Source organism: Puma concolor, chromosome C1 (assembly GCF_028749965.1).
Source record: "Puma concolor isolate L17-30 chromosome C1, mPumCon1.1.hap2, whole genome shotgun sequence".
NCBI classification, from domain to species: domain Eukaryota; kingdom Metazoa; phylum Chordata; class Mammalia; order Carnivora; family Felidae; genus Puma; species Puma concolor.
The window spans coordinates 128,074,562-128,091,717 of record NC_141674.1 but is presented as its reverse complement, the minus strand read 5'-3'; the positions used below and the strand labels follow the sequence as shown (position 1 = coordinate 128,091,717).

At 41.1% G+C, this 17,156-nt stretch overlaps 1 protein-coding gene across 13 annotated transcripts in view; it reads right to left on the bottom strand.

Moving 5' to 3' along the window:
• Positions 1-10,121: 10,121 nt before the first annotated feature.
• Positions 10,122-17,156, bottom strand: part of R3HDM1 (R3H domain containing 1) — a 129,684-nt gene continuing 122,649 nt past the window's right edge. For all 13 annotated transcript variants that reach the window (XM_086718465.1, XM_086718464.1, XM_086718466.1 and 10 more), the window contains 4 exons: positions 16,415-16,559; positions 12,725-12,807; positions 12,181-12,265; positions 10,122-11,466 (listed from right to left, as the gene is read on the bottom strand). In XM_086718465.1, coding sequence (XP_086574591.1) covers positions 11,105-11,466; positions 12,181-12,265; positions 12,725-12,807; positions 16,415-16,559 — 675 coding nt within the window. In that variant the 3' untranslated portion in view covers positions 10,122-11,104. The remainder of the gene's footprint in view (positions 11,467-12,180; positions 12,266-12,724; positions 12,808-16,414; positions 16,560-17,156) is intronic.

Genomic DNA, 17,156 nt, shown 5'->3' with positions numbered 1-17,156 from the left:
AAAAATGTAAAGGGAAAATGATATTCTCTATTTTTGTTTTTTCTTGCATGAAAGAGGGAAACATGTAAAAAAAAAAAAAATAAAATGATTATACAGAGCATCATCACCTGCCTATACATAGACCAGTATGAGAATGGTTTGGTTATAATACAAGGCTCATGGAGGCATATATATTTAAAAAAGACAGAAGGAACATTTGAATATATTCCAACCTTTGCTCACAACAGTCGAATTTTCATGAGTAAAGATGGGATGACGGGGCACCTGGGTGGCTCAGTCGGTTAAGTGTCCAACTTCAGCTTAGGTCATGATCTCACGGTCTGTGTGTTCAAGCCCCATGTTGGGCTCTGTGCTGATGGCTCAGAGCCTGGAGCCTGCTTCGGATTCTGTGTCTCCTCCTCTCTCTGCCCCTCCCATGCTCATGCTCTGTCTCTCTGTGTCTCTCAATAATAAATAAACGTTAAAAAAATTAAAAAAAAAAAAAGATGGGATGGCATTCTTTTCTGGCTTCTCACAGAGATCCAGGTGAATAAGACAAATAAAAAATAGTAGTTACTCATCAGCAAGGCCTAAGATAGTAACTTAGGTAGTAAGCTCATGAACTCTGGAGTCAGGCTTTCCTGGTTCATTTATGCAGCCAGTACTTACTGTGTGACCTTGGGCAAAGTTCTTCATGTCTCTCACACTTCAGTTGCCTCACTAGTAAACTGGGATAAAAATAGAAACTCTCTTTTTGGGCTATTGTCATAAAATAGGGACTTTTATAAGTGCTGAGCAAGTGTTAGGCACGTAGTAATTAAATGCTTTACACATGTTAGCTATTACTTCTGACTGCCAAAACCGTGCTTAAGAAAAATAAATGTGTGCCTTTCAGGATTCAAAGCATTTGACTCAGCCAGATTATTTCTTCATTTAATTATTGGACAAATGTTTATTGAGAAAGGCCCTGGTAGGATCTGAGAATGTATTAGTAAACAAAAGCAGTAGTCATTTCTCCTGCTCTGAAAATTACATAGTAATGGATAGTAAAACATTAAGCAACTAATTGGCCAATTACTCATATAATTACCATTGTGATTAATGTTTCAAAGAGAAAGTACAGGATATTATTAGAGTTAATACTGTCAGAAATGACTTAGTCTGGAGGCCTGAAACTGGGAACTCTAGAGGAAGAGCAGACTACCTGAAGGAAGAGCAGACTACCTGAAGGAAGTGATTAAGATCTGAAGTATGAGCACAAATTAACCAGAAGTTGGAGGTAAGGTGGCAAGAATCAGTGTTCCAGACGAAGGGTAAGTAACATGTGGAAAAAATCCTCAAATCTCAGTGGCTTAACACAAGAAAGACTTATTTCTCATTTACTTCATAGACTATGCCAGTCAGAGGTGTAATGGGGAGTTGGTGCATGGGGCTCTTCTCCATACAGTTGAGAACTCTTGAATCTTCCCAGCCAGTGGCTGTTCCTTTTCTTGACACCCTGGTGATCTTCATTAGATCCTCTACATGCAGCCAACAAGCAAATTTCAATGTACACAGATCCCTGGAGATCTTTGTTAAAAATGCAGATTCTGGGACACCTGGGTGGCTCAGTCCGTAAAGCGTCCGACTTTGGCTCAAGACATGATCTCACGGTTCACGAGTTGAAGCCCCGTGTTGGGCTCTGTGCTGACAGCTCAGAGCCTGGAGTCTGCTTCAGATTCTGTGTGTGTCTCTCTCTCTAGCCTCTCCTCCCCCCGCTTGCGCTTGGTCTCTCAAAACTGAATAAACGTTAAAAAAAAAAAAAGTTTTTTTAAAAACACAGATTCCGATTGAAGTAGGTCTGGGGTCGGACCTGAGATTCTGCATCTGTCTCAAGCCCTCTGGTGATACTGATAACAGCTAGCTTCTAGCCTCCCCCTCTATGATTAACAAGGACAGAGAGAGTCTCTCAGAAGGTTGTAGGGGCCAGGCATGCATTTCTGCTCACATTTAGTTGTCTAAAACTTAGACACATGGCCTTCTAGGTGCAGAAGGCTGGAAAACATAATCTCACAATGTGCTGTGGAGGAAAGACACCCCCACCTCCTCACAGTTTGCTGAAAAACTAACTAATCTCTGCCATAGATGGGGAAGAACCCCACTTTCTGGCAGAAGATCACTATTGTATAGAATTCTGGTGACAAGACAACATGGCACGTTTGAATAGCTTACACAGGTCTAGTGTGACCAGAACCTAGGACTGGAGAGGGCCAGTGTCAGTTAAGTCTAGATGGGTAGGTAGGCAAGGGTCATAGCATGCAAGACCTAGGAGGTGATGTTAAGGATTTTGGACAGTGGCAAGATCACATGATCCAATTTGTATTTTAAAAATTCACCCTGACTGCAGAGTGGAGAGTGGATGGTGAGGGGAATGAGGGAGGGTATGTGGAGAGAGCACCCAGAACCTTTGCAGTTGTCCAGGTATGAAATGGCAGAGGACTCTAGACACTGCACTGCTCTGCTATGCTACTGAAGACAGAGGACATGCTGATTATTCTACCCCATATCTCTGCATATTTTTGAGCTTATACTCTCAAATCATAAATTCCATATTTTTTTTAAAGTAAAGTCTGCACCCAACGTGGGGCTCAAACTCATGACCCCCAAATCAAGAGTCACATGCTCTCCTGACTGAGCCAGCCAGGCACCCCTGTCCAATCCAAACTAGATTTTCACTGTGTTTGGAGTCTTTGGCTAATTAACATTTATTGAGTCTACTGTATACAAAATTCTACTGGATATTAAAGATAAATGAGACTTGATCCCACTTTCCTAGGACAGTGTTGTCTGATAGAATTTTCTGCAATGGAGGAAATGTTTTGTGTCTTCTCTGTTCAGGATGGTAGCCACTAACCACATGTGGCTATTAAGCATTTTAAATGTGGCTAGTGCAATTGTGAAACTGAATTTATATTTAATGTAAATGTAATTCATTTACTAGCTACATGTGTTTAGTAGCTACCATTCTGGATAACAGAGCTTCAGGAGTTGGAATAAAATGAGAGGATAACCAGCAATTCTTGGCAGGACATGATCAAAACCAAATAAGTCACATAGTGCAGTATAAACTGTTACATGCAATCAAGAAAGGGATACAGTTTAGGGCACAGTCTCAGCCCTAAAACTGATGAAATGACATACTGGCTTGTTGTTTAATCTTTCCAAGCTTCACTAAAATGTAGCTAGTCATACTGACCTCAATGGATTATTTTAAGAATGAAACAAGATCACGTATGTAGTATAGACACACACACACACACACACACACACACACACACACACACACACAATACGACTACATAGAATTCGGTGCAGTGAGTGCTTTCTCTCCTTGTTTTTCTCCTGATCCTGTTCTCCTGGGTGTGATCGCGGCTGGTAGAGCCTCAGATCATAAGCCCTATCACAGCCATGGTCTTCTGAGCAAAAGGGAAGCTGAGAATTGAGTTATCCTGGCCATTCTTTTGGGGAAGAAGGACTTGTAATGTGGGAGTTTCCCCAAATATAGAAAGGTTATTTAAAAGGTGTCCAAATTTGGGGTGCCTGGATGGCTCAGTCAACTGAGCATCTGACTTGATTTTGGCTCAGGTCATGATCCCAGGGATCCCCGCGTGGGGCTCTGCACTGAGCATGGAGCCTGCTTCAGATTCCCTCTCTCGCTTTCTCTCTCTTCCTCTGCCTTTCTCTCCAGCTTGTGCACTTTCTCTCTCTCTAAAATAAAAGGTGTCCAAATCTGACAGATGTCCTCCACCAAGAATTATGTTTTGGTGACAGTGGAATATAGGATAATGTAGACCACAATTAAAGAGAAGTAACTCATGGATATTTGTACCGAGGTGATATTGTGGGGGCCAAACTATAAAATGAGTACTTCATTGGCTTTGGTCTACATTAGTTGAAGAGCTTATTTCTTCTGCTTACATGTAGGGTTAATGAAACTAATGATGTGTCAGAGCTGTGTGATTCTCATGTATTTATGAATCTTCCCATTCCTCTCAGGATGAGAGGCAACTCTGCTCTAGCCATGTGTTTTGAGTTATTTCTTTGAAAACAGGGATTCCTCAGTGCTTTGCTACTCCAGGTAGTGGTCTGAGAACCAACAGGATCATCAACTTGGAAGTTTGTTAGAAATGTGGGACTCTTAAGCCCTACCCCAGACCTACTGAATTAGGATCTACATTTTATTTTTTTAAATTTTTTTTTCAACATTTATTTATTTTTGGGACAGAGAGAGACAGAGCATGAATGGGGGAGGGGCAGAGAGAGAGGGAGACACAGAATCGGAAACAGGCTCCAGGCTCTGAGCCATCAGCCCAGAGCCTGACGCGGGGCTTGAACTCACGGACCGCGAGATCGTGACCTGGCTGAAGTCGGACGCTTAACCGACTGCGCCACCCAGGCGCCCCCGGATCTACATTTTAAAAGATTACCCAGAGGGGAGAGAAATTACTCAGGGGATTTATATGCACACTTTATTCAATTTCCTCTTGTGATCGGCCAGTGTTGCTACAGTCCCTGTCTTTAAGGAACTACACTAAGTGCCAAGAGAGCCAGAGCATGGTATGTGAATCATCCTTCAATTCTAGCTCCCTGCCATCTCCTGACATCACTTAGTAGAGCTCCAGACCAGCAAAAACAGAATTCTTAGGATCCTCTCTTTGTCATTAACTAGTTAACAAATATTTGTTGAACAACTAGTAAGTGCTTGGGAATACAGCCACAAGTAAGACAGGCAAGACCTCTGATCTCATGGAATTTATATTCTAGTGGTAGAAAAAAAAAAGACATAATAGTGATAAGTGATATGCAGAAAACTGAGATAAAGTGATACAGAAGATTGTGATTGGGTGGCTAATAAAGACTTTTCTGCTGGGGACACTTACACAGAAGATAAAAGAGCCGGCTTGGCAGAGTTCAGGGGAAGAGCATTCCAGAAAGAAGGTACAGCAAATATCCATATCCTGAATGGTGTAAGATCAGAGACTAGGCAGGGCTGGATCACGTAGAGTTTTATAAACCAAGATAAGTATTTGCTATTTAATAATAGAAAGCCATCAAGGGATTTGGGCAAGGGAATTATCTTTTAGATCATTCTGGCTATGTGAGTACATGGGAGCAAGAGTGGAGGCTGGGAGACTAGTGAGGAAGGCCATTCCAGTAATCCAAACACTGGATGATGATAGCTTGGATTGGGTGGAAAGGGTAGTGGATATGAAGAGGTCAGCTTCAGGATTTGTTTTGGACGCAAAGTCAATGGGAATTTTTATTGTGTATTTGTGTCTGTGGTAAATTGTTTCCAAAGATGGCTGCAGCCACATCTTTCACCCTATATGCCTTTTTGCCACCTCTCTCTCAAGAAGTGGGGTTTATTTTCTCTGCTGTGAGCTGGCTCCAGGACTTTGTTTCACTGGTAGAATGCAAAAGAAATGACATTCTGGGATTCCAAGATCAGGTTTTAGGAGGACTTTATTTTTTTTTTCAAAAAAAAAATTTTTTTTTAACGTTTATTTATTTTTGAGACAGAGAGAGACAGAGCATGAACAGGGGAGGGGCAGAGAGAGAGGGAGAAACAGAATCCGAAACAGGCTCCAAGCTGTCAGCACAGAGCCCGACGCGGGGCTCGAACTCACGAACTGTGAGATCATGACCTGAGCTGAAGTCGGACGCTTAACCGACCAAGCCACCCAGGCGCCCCTAGGAGGACTTTAATTAATCAATTAATCAGCTATTAAAAAAAAAAAAAAAAAAAGAAGGAAGTCCTGCCATTTGCAACAACATGGATGCACCTTGAGGGCATTATGCTAAATAAAGTAAGTCAGGGAAAGACAAATACTGTATGATCTCACTTATATGTAGTCTAAAATACCCTCTACTTACAGAAACAGGGCACCCTGTAGTGGGGGGCAATGGGTAAAGGTGGTTGAAGACTATAAACTTCCAGTCATAAGATGAATAAGTACTGGAGATCTAATGTACAGCATGGTGACTATAAATAAGTCCAGGCTATGCTGTTGGAGGAGCTGCGCGAACAGAGCTTCCTTGGAGGATGAAATACCTCGAGAGTGTCCGTGTAGAAAACTGAGGCATAAGGAAGAAAAAAGAAAAAAAGAAAATTGAGGTATCATAGCTGGGGGTGTGGGGGATGTCAGCCCTGGGACCCCCGATGTGAATGAAGCCATTTTGGAACTTCTAGCCCAGCCCACCCTGAGCTGAGGGCAGCTAATTTCAGGTAGAGGGGAGCCAAGCCATCCTTTTGGAGGCCTGCCCAAATTCCTAACCCATGGGATTATTCCTTTAAAGCACTCAATTCCAGGGGCGTCTGGGTGGCTCAGTTAGTCAAGTGTCTGACTTTGGCTCAGGTCATGATCTCACAGTTTGTGAGTTTGAGCCCTGTGTCTGGCTCTGTGCTGACAGCTTGGAACCTGGAGGCTGTTTTGGATTCTGTGTCTTCCTTGCTCTCTGCCCCTCCCCCCACCCCCGTTTCTCTCTCTCTCAAAAATCAATAAACATTAAAAAAAAATAATAAAACACTCAATTCTGGGTGGTGTGTTAAACAGCAAGAGATACCTGAAACAGGCCAGGGTTTTTTGAGGGGAGATTATGTAGCTAATGACTTATCTATTTCTTTCTGTCCTTTCTTTCTCCTTCCTTTTTTTCTTCCTTTCCTTTTTCTTTTCTTTTTTTTTTTTTAAACATTTACTTCTGAGAGAGAGAGAGCAAGTGAGCACAAGTGAGGGAGGGGCAGAGAGGGAGTCCAAGGATTTGAAGCAGGCTCTGTGCTGTGATTCCAGAGCCCAATGCAGGGCTCATACTCACGAACTGTGAGATTATGATCGGAGTTGAAGTCAAGAGTCAGCCACTTAACCGACTGGGCCACCCTGGCGCCCCAATGATTTATCTATTTCATTGCTTCCCCCTTCCCTGGCAAAGAATCAACTTTTATCAGTTTTCGGGTTTCTGATTTAGAAGTTCCTACTGTCTTTTTCTTACACACTTCCAACATTCTTAGGCTGGTAAAATCAAATCAAAATGAATCCAAGTGTAGACACTAAGGGGGAAAAGAACTAGTATGCAATATGCAGCCTGAGCATATATAGGCATGGGGTAGATTAAAGGGCAGCCATACCTGCCTGTTTCCAGGCTGGTAAAGGCCTACAGGCTGAATGTGTGCATGTGAATGCCTGGTTTTCTTTTAGCATCAACTCAAGGCTTCTAGAATTTCAAGCAACACGAGGCTAGCTTTGAATCATACCAGCATAGAACACCTTCATGCTACCACCACACTGGACACTAGCAGGATACGGAAGTCTGTGCTTTCTGCTTAGGGGACTATACTATCACATCTCATGATGCTCAGCAAGTAGTAGGCGAATAGGGGATCCGGTCGCCTTCACAAAGGTCCTGGGGCTGGCCTTTGCTGAAGTCTTACACTTACATTTTTCCTGTTGATGAGGACACATGCAGAACCCAACTTTTGCTACCTCCTGGGGTAGCTGTGGATGTACTGGCTTTGATTCTTCTCAAGCCACTCTGGCACTATGGGTTCTACTGAGACCTGTGTTCCCACACTATTCACAGGTCACAGATCACTCCCTGGTGGGATCAGAAAAACAATGGCTTAGCCTGGGTGAGGATTCAGATGCCTATTTTGTTGTCAGCTCAGATGACAAGTTAATTATTAATTACTGCTGGCATCATGGCAAACACACTTTGTGCTCTAGATTCACAAACATATTCCCAATAGATCCATGTTCTTCATGGACCAAGGGCTTAAAAATATTAAGCCATATTCTCAGTCTTCTAATACATAAAGTAGCAAAAGTGGACAAAAAGTTATAGTGACCTCTATCATTCCCAAAGAAAGGGCTGCTGGAGCTATTATTGGCATAGGTAAGAATAGCCCATTTTATTTTATTCATTTTTTAAAACGTTTGTTTATTTTTGAGAGACAGAGCTCAAATAGGGAAGGGGCAGAGAGAGACGGAGACAGAGGATCTGAAGCAGGCTCTGCACTGACAGCAGAGCCTGACATGGGGCTCAATTCCACAAACCGCGAGATCATGACCTGAGCTGAAGTTGGACGTTTAACCGATTGGGCCACCCAGGCACTGCAAGAATAGCAATAGTTTTAATGGCAAAAGTACCACCCTGTCCCTAAATACAGTCAGTACTTATGGAAAATCCACAGCCAAGGCTGTGGATCATTTGAAGCTGTCTTTATGAAGGTTAAAAGTCTGGGCCAAATCACATCTTACATGCTTCCTGTGTGTGGTTCTTCCTCCATTTTTCTGTAGGTGAAATCAGATTCTAGAGGATCAAAAATAGAATATACCCTAGGGAATGTGAGCATATTTTTATAAAGTGGGGGGGTTGGCAATTTCTTAGTATTCCCATGGGATTGTCGGGGAATTGCGGGGGTGGTGGTGGGGTGGGTGGGATCTAACTTCACAATAGCCTTGCTCTGGTTTCTTACCTATTTTCTCTGGGCAGGGTAAATCCAGGGTCGAAAGTGAACACAGGTTTTAATGTACAGCATGGTGACTACAGTTAGTAACACTGTATTGTGTATTTGGAAGTTGCTAACAGAGTAGATTTTAAAAGTTCTCGGGGAGCCTGGGTGGCTCAGTCGGTTAAGCGCCTGATTTCGGCTCAGGTCACCATCTCGCCGTCCGTGAGTTCGAGCCCCACGTCGGGCTCTGGGCTGACTGCTCAAAGCCTGGAGCCTGTTTCAGATTCTGTGTCTCCCTCTCTCTCTGACCCTCCCTCGTTCATGCTCTGTCTCTGTCTCAAAAATAAATAAACGTTAAAAAAAAAAAAGTTCTCAGGGGCGTCTGGGTGGCTCAGTTGGTTGAGCGTCCAACTTCGGCTCATGTTATGATCTCACGGTTTGTGAGTTCAAGCCCCGCGTAGGGCTCTGTGCTGACAGCTCAGAGCCTGGAGCCTGCTTTGGATTCTGTCTCCTTCTCTCTCTGTCCCTCCCCATTTGTGGTCTGTCTCTCAAAAATAAATAAATGTAATAAATAAAAAAAAATTTTAAGTCTCCTCACACACACAAAATTGGTAACTATATGAGGTGATGGATATTAGCTAGTCATTTTGCAGTACATACAAGTATCAAATCATTATGTTGTACACCTGAAACTAATATGCTTTGTCAATTAGGTCAATTTTTATTTTTGTAAACAAAAAAAAAAAAAACCCAAAAAACACTTAGGTTTACCAGGAGGCCTACTGCAGGAGTTTAAAATAGAGAACGAGTAGACGGTGTTTTTAAAATCTCCATCTCCATGTATGATTAACAATTCTTGCTATTCTGGCCCTAATTGTGTATTCTATCCTTCTTTGACTCTCTACAGTCAAAAATAATAAAAATTTGACAGGCCTTGGAAGTGAGGGACTTTCACAGTTCTCACTCTTACTTTTCCCTCTGGTATGGCTCCTGAATCTGACATGGTTCAAAGGCAGCTCCAACTTTTCTCAGGAGTACAATATTCAACATCAGGATGTACCAGCTTGTAGGGAGGCCTCGGGTGCCCTGAGACCAAGGGGGACTTTGCAGAAGCTTTAGAGCGAGTGAACATCTGCACCAGTCTGGTAACACCTGTTGCTCTTGAGTTGCCAAGTAAACCTGTAGTCTAGGCTGGAAGCAAACCGGGTTCTAGCCAAGTTGCAGACGGCAGACATTCCCACCTTTTGGGTTTCACAAACAGTTTGACTTTGCTTGGCTAGCAAACGGGAAAAGTTTTCTATAAAGCATTTGAGGTAAACTGGACAACTGGGTGCTCAATATGTTGGCTAAAACCACAAATTCTTTATCTAACCAAACATAATGTTTGATTTTTAGCTGCCTGACTGTAAGTGTATTCATACTAAAGACTATCTTTCATTGACTGGTATTAACTTTATGAGAGAACAAAATGACGGGAGTCATACCCACAGGCATCACTCCCACAGAGAAAGCAATGCTTTGTAGGACTTTTGTAAAATGATTAGGATTACTGTCTTCTGTCTAAAATCTAAAATAGAAGTCTTCAAGATGGGGGAGGTCTTCCATACTAATACTCATTGAAAAAGGTGTTTTTAATTTACAAAAGACAAAATGGGTCTGTATTTGTAAACATTTATTCTCTTGAACTGAAAAAGGCTTGCATCAGCACACATTGTACAGCCTTGCAAATTACACAGAAAATGAAAAAAAGGTTCCTTGTTCATAAGTGCAATGAATCTTTGATGTCCAGTGATCCGCTGCAAACAATGAAAACAGATTTTAAACCACTTAAGAAGTTTCCAGCACTCATCAAATGCATTTCCTTAGGTGACAAAATATTCACGAGGGGAATGCAAATAAGTGGCATTTAGTTATCAGAGGGACACTTAAAAAAAAAGTGGAAGTATTTTCCTGCCTAAAATGATTCCTATTCCCCCTTGAATCTAAGTGGTTTGATTAAAAAGTGTTAAGAACATAATTTGCTTTACACTTAATGTTCATACTACCTAAATGAATAAGGAAAGGACCCTATGAGGGAGTTCTGTATTTTTTGCAAATTGTTTCTGTGTTTAGAGATACAGGGAAAGAGTAATGGTCTATTTGTGGGCTCTCCTCAGTCACCGTCCAGCCCCCCAAGAAGATAGTACATGGTTTTGACTTGGTTATTCCATTCCTGCATTCTTTTTCCCCCAAATTCTCTGTTGGGTCACATTGTGCTGGCTGCAAAAAAGAAATACAGGTTGCAACTGGTTGTAATCATTTTGAAGAATAATTTGCTGTACAATAGAGCTCTGGATCTGATACAAGAATTCAGAAATATAAAACAAAATAACTATAAAAGTTAGGAGGCATTTGAACAGCATTTCCTCGGAAAAAGCTGCTAACTCTGTATCATTCCGATGTGGATTCCTACAGTCATTTGGAGTGAAATGTGTAATTTCCCCCCTTTGCTGGATCACTGGCCTGTCTTCAAAAGCTATAACGCCATGACCACACGTCCTAGGAGTCTCTATCATGTTAACAGAAGCTCCAAAAACCAAGCCAATTAAAGATGGGTGAGGACAGGGGAATCATAAAGGCCAAGGGTCCAAGGTGGCTCTGTTACTGAGAACTCGCCCTTTCCAGAATGTGGAAGTCATAGTGCTTCTTGCTCGTTCTCAGCTTAAACTTGTTAACTGAGTTAATTTGTTTCTTCAATGCATTCTGTGCAGCTGAAATGGAGGGGAATGTGGCTAAAACGGTGTAAGTGGAGGCCAAGTCACTGGGTTTAGAGCGTTCAGGATTGACAGTGTTGTCCCCGCTGCCACAGCAGAGGGGGTGACGACGCAGCTGGGGCTGGGATTGAGGGTCTCGGAGCCACCGGATCTTGGCACCAATTTTAAAGAGTTCCCCAAAAAGCTTCTCGGCTTCCATGCGAGTTATTCCATCAGGGAGTTCAGTAATTTCCAAGACCTTCCCAACAACTAGAATGGAAAAGGTATAGAATTAATAATCCCTGTTACCAAAATGGTGGGCAGAAAGTACCGAAGACCCAAATATGACATAAGAAATGAACGGGATTTTGTAAAACCATTCAAACCCACAAAACTGTAATTATGGCCATTTAAAAAATCATTCCTACTTACCCCTTAGGCAAGGGGTGCAGAGCTAATGGTACTAAACTACCCATCTCGGTCTTCACTGAAAGCTATGCATAGAAAACACACCATTGTATAGTGGCTTCTCTAAGTTAGGTGTGTTATCTTGAGCGGTCTCCTGAACTTCATGGCCCCACTGTAAAATAAAGATAACAGCCCTTGTCGTAATGACCCAAGGCTGTTGAGTACATATTGAAAGCACTCTGCCACAGAAAGGCAGTTTTTGTTCATCAGACTATCTCTGCATGGGTGTAAGGACTACTTCCTTTTTCCAAAAACACACAGGCAAAGAATATCATTCTATCTGTTCCTTTCACACATAACTTTTCCCTTTGGTCCCTTCATCCCTACTAAATCCACCTATAGCTGCACTGTGAAATGAGACAATTACAAGAATATACTTAAGAGCCCTACATTACAGATGACATAATTTCCTGTAATGTGCAGGACTTTAGGAGAGGAAAACCCATTTTTGTCTAAAGAGTGTTGAACTGGTTGACAGTTTGTAGAACCACATCTAATTGCCTCTCAGGGACACACCTGGCTCTCCTGCACCAAGGTCAGTGGATGCAGCTTTTTTAGCTTGTTTCCTTCCTCGATTTCCATGCCTGTTGCCAGACTGACCCTGAAAACCCACAAACAGATGAGAAATAAGGTTAACAGTGCTGAAAAATAGGTCTGTAATGTTTAAACACTTAACCCTTAAACATACCCAGTCTGGGCTCTATACTTTAGCAGAAAAAAATCCAATCCAAAGACCGGGTGGCAATGGCACTTCTGTTCCTCCCTATAACGAGTCATTTGCTGTCTTTCATAAGCAAGGCCCCAGCTTGTGGCCCCAGCCCCCCCCGCCCCTCCCACTTTGGGATAGCACTGATCGCTTAGCCAAACAGCAAACCACCTTCTTCCTTGTCTGCTCTCTGTGTGGCCAGACTCAATGGGACAACATCGATAAGTCAGCTGGCTGTGGTACAGAGGACTTCTTGTGAACTGCCAGCAGGTGGGCCCAGAACCCCCCATACTCTGTGCAAAGGAGCTATGACATCCTGCCAACAAAGCCTAGGCCACGAGACTGCTTTCATACCTGTTGGGTTGGAATGTGTCCGTGCAGAACAGCAGGAGGGTTGTACTGCAGAGGCTGGCCAAGTAATGGATATCTGGCATCTCCTGAAAGTCAATTAAAAAAACTTTTACATTGTTTTCTGCTCAGTTCTAAAAGTACTTCCCTAAGTTTTCTAAATTGTCCAAAATAGTTAACATGAGTAGGGAAAACACATTTGGTAGATTAAAAAAGTGTAGGTACTGACATTTTAAAAAAGAATTTAAGTTTCCATCTTCCCTTTCAAGAGGAAGGGTAAACTTCTGAAAGGAGTAAGGACTAATAACAGTGGTTATGAAGAAAGTAGGAGGTAGGAACTGGGAAGACGGGGGATAGGAAGGAGGGAAGCTTCATTTACCTTAACCTATTTATACCTTAACATTCCAGAAGAACTGTAATACCCATTTCCACCCATGTGAGATGCTAAAATCCACGTTTTCTATGATGATTAAAAATTAATGACTTACATTTGAGGAGAAGGAAAAACATTAAGTTTATCTTCCCAAAGTCACTATTTTTTTTTTTTTAAAGATTTTTAATTTTTTAAGTAATCTCTGCACTCATTGTGGGGCTGGAACCCACAACTCCGACATCAAGACTCACACGCTCTACTGACTGAGCCAGCTAGGCACCCCTCCCCAAATCACTATTAATTACTACAAATATATGCATATATACATTTATATATTCTCATTGCAAACTTTTCTCTACACCCATTGTAATCTCATGACCCTGAGATCAAGAGTTGCATGCTCTTTTGACTGAGCCAGCCAGGCACCCATTACAAACATTTTTACGGTGTTAACCAAAGGGTATATTTACATTTCAGGTCTTGGATCTGCTCTTAAACACTCTTTAAAGGGCTTAATAAATGCTGACTGCAAAGACATTCTCCTGGAGAATAATGTTTTCATTTGTTAATATCCTCATTTTATTTTACCCATAAGTTCCCCAATTCAGCACATTCTGGGTTTGGAGGGGGATTATGCACAGGAGCCAGGAAAGCACTTCAGGGAATCATACATCCCTTCTCCTGAAAGCTTGATAACAGAGAAAAGCACATTGTGGACTTCTCCCTACTCCACAGAGCTCTAATCTGACGAACAGTGTGAAGGTGTGAGGGCAGCTCCCTGCAGGACACACCCATGACAGACTTGCTCCTTCCCAAGCACCATGTGAAGGGCAGATATGGCATGGAGGCTTAGCACTGAGATCAGAGATACAATGCAAAGCACGAAGATGTATAAAGAACAGCTGCAAGAAAGTCAGAGTTAAGTTTAGGCTGGTGGAGCAGTATTCTTATATAGAGATGAGCTGTAGACAGCAATAATCAGACTCCTCCATATAGGCCATGCTGTATGTTCCTCCTAGAACAGGCATCCCAGTATCACACTATTGCCACACACTATTTCAATGAACTTAAAAAAATTTTTTCAAATGTTTATTTATTTTTGAGAGAAAGAGAGAGAGAGAGAAACAGAGTGTGTGTGGGGGAGGGGCAGAGAGAGAGGGAGACACAGAATTGGAAGCAGGCTCCAGGCTCTGAGCTGTCAGCACAGAACCGATGTGGGGCTTTAACTCAGGATCCGTGAGATAACGACCTGAGCTGAAGTCAAACGATTAACCAACTGAGCCACCCAGTCGCCCTTTCAATTCACTTTTTATGTTTTATTTTTCTAGATTATTAAAGTACGTGGCTTTGTAGAAAACCTGGAAACAATTACAAAAGGGAAAATAAAAACCATTCTAGTAATTCCATCACTTCTAACATTTTGGTGTGTATCTTTTCAGTCTTTGTTCTGTGTGTTTTATAAATATTTAAAAAAATTTAGATATAATTTATATAAAATAAAATGCACATCTTTAGTGTTTGATGAATTCCAACAATTGTAAAGTTCATGTAATCAAAACCCAAAAAGACAATGAACATTTCCATCCCTTGAAAAGTGCCCTCAAGCTCCTTACCAGTCAAGTCCATATCCCATCCACATGACTATGTGATTTCTAACATCATACTTTAGTTAGCCTATAACTGGATTTCATTTAATTAGAATAATATAGTATGCCTTTGTGTCTGGCTTGTTTTTTGCTTAACATAATGACTCTGAAATTAATCCATGTTGTTTCAGATCAGTCTGCCTTGTTCATTCATGTTGTTCAATAGTATTCCATTGTAAGGATCCATTACAATCTGTATATCTAGTCTCTTGTTGGTGGACATTTGGGTTATGTCCAGTTTGGGTGATTATAATAAAATAAAGTTGTTATATAATTTGCTGTACAAGTCTACATAAATATGTTTTCATTTCTCTTGGGGAAATACCTAGGAGTGGAATTGCTGCATTGCAAGGTAAGTGATTAATTTTGTAAGAAACTCAAATCTTTTTTCCAAAATGGTTTTATCATTTTACTCCTCCATACCAATGTGCAAGAATTCTGTAATTTCACCTACATTCAGTGGTGTTAATCTTTTTGATTATAGCCATTCTAGTGGGGTCAAAGTGATATTTCATTCAGATTTTAATATTCCTTTCCCTAATAATTAATGGATGATGTTGAGCACCTTTTCAAAGGCTTACTAGACATCTCTCCAGTAACCCCCTCTCTTGCACTCTCCTGCAAAATAAATAGATGGAAGTACAGTTGATATACAATGTTACATTAGTTTCAGGTGTACAACACAGTGACTGGACAAGTTAGATGTTATGCTATGCTCACCACAAGTGTACCTACCATCTGTCACCATACAATGCCATTATAATCCCATTGAATATATTCCCTATATTATACTCCCCATGCCTGTGACTTACTCATTCCATAACTTGAAGTGTGTATCTACCACCACTCCTCTTCGTGTAACATGTTTTTAAAAATCATTCACTGTACTGTATTTCTTCTTTCAATGATTCTTTAAAACACATTTTTTGGATAACTACTTAGTATTCCCTATATAGATATACTCTAATCCTTACTGATAAGACATTTAGGTTGTTTTGCATTTTTTCTGCTATAGACCAAACTCTTCTGTGGATAAATCATTGTGTGCATTATGCTTAGGATAAATTCCAAAAATATTATTCTATAATCATCCATTTGCGGTCTGTTCCTCCAATTAGACCGAGGGTCGGTGAGGAAGAGGACTTCACCTTACTCGTTTTTGTATGTAAGGGTCACAATAAGGCCTCAAAAACTGTTGAATACATTTTTGAATAAACTCTTGATATATGCTACTGTAATATAGGTATTAGAAATAAAGAACAAGTTCATAGCATTGCATATTACTACTACAGAGAAATGGAGTCTAAGGATAATAAGTTAAGGTCACTTTAACTATAACACATAAAGAATTACTGAATGGAAGGAATTACTAAGTTAGTAATTATTAACTAGTGATGAAACATTAAGGTTAGGAGAATATATGGTAATAAATATGCCTGGGTGGAGGTCAAAATGCAGTCCTGTGGAGAACTGAAAGCAGTACCAAGGGAAATCACAAAGTGATTGAGAAGGGATGTCTTATTTTTAATTAAAAAAAAAAAATTAATTCCAGTATAGTTAACATACAGTGTTACATCAGTGTCAGGTGTATAATACAGTGATTCGACAATTCCATACATCATCCAGGGGAAGGGATGTCCTACAACTCTGAGGCTGTGACTAGTTTCAAGCACTTACCTTGCCCTGGAACAAAAGGTCTAGAAAACTGAGGTATGATGGAAAGGGGTGGTCCAGAAGGACGGACAGTTTTCAGGGTGGTCAGCTGCGCTGGTGCTGGCGACTGAGCTGGTGAAACAATGGGACTACTGAGTTGAGGGCTGTGCTGTAATCACATCAAAAAAACTGGTCAGCATTTTAGTCACAATTTGGCAAATTAGCTTTTGAACAAAATTTTTAATTTTTTTCTGATTACAAATATATACTTGTTATTGTAAGAGTTAAAACATGAAAATTTATAGTTTTCAACTCCCAAAGGTAAGTACCAGTAACAGATTGTTTCTACGCCGAAATGTATGCATCCATGTCTATCTATGTTTTATAAAAATGGAAGTAGACTACACATCCTACTTTTTAATCTTGCTTTTGTACCTGGACAATCATACTGGAGATACTTTTCCATGAGAAAAAATACACATTTATCTCATTTTTTTTTTTTTAATTTTTAAAAAATATTTATTTATTTTTGACAGAGACAGAGAGACAGCATGAGAGGCAGAGGGGCAGAGAGAGGAGGAGACACAGAATCTGAAGCAGGCTCCAGGCTCTGAGCTGTCAGCACAGAGCCTGATATGGGGATTGAACTCACGGAGTGCAAGATCATGACCTGAGCTGAAGTCAGCACCTTAACCAACGGAGCCACCCAGGTGCTCCATCTCATTCTTTTTTTCATGTTAACTGTTTAGCATTTCCTTTTTAAACA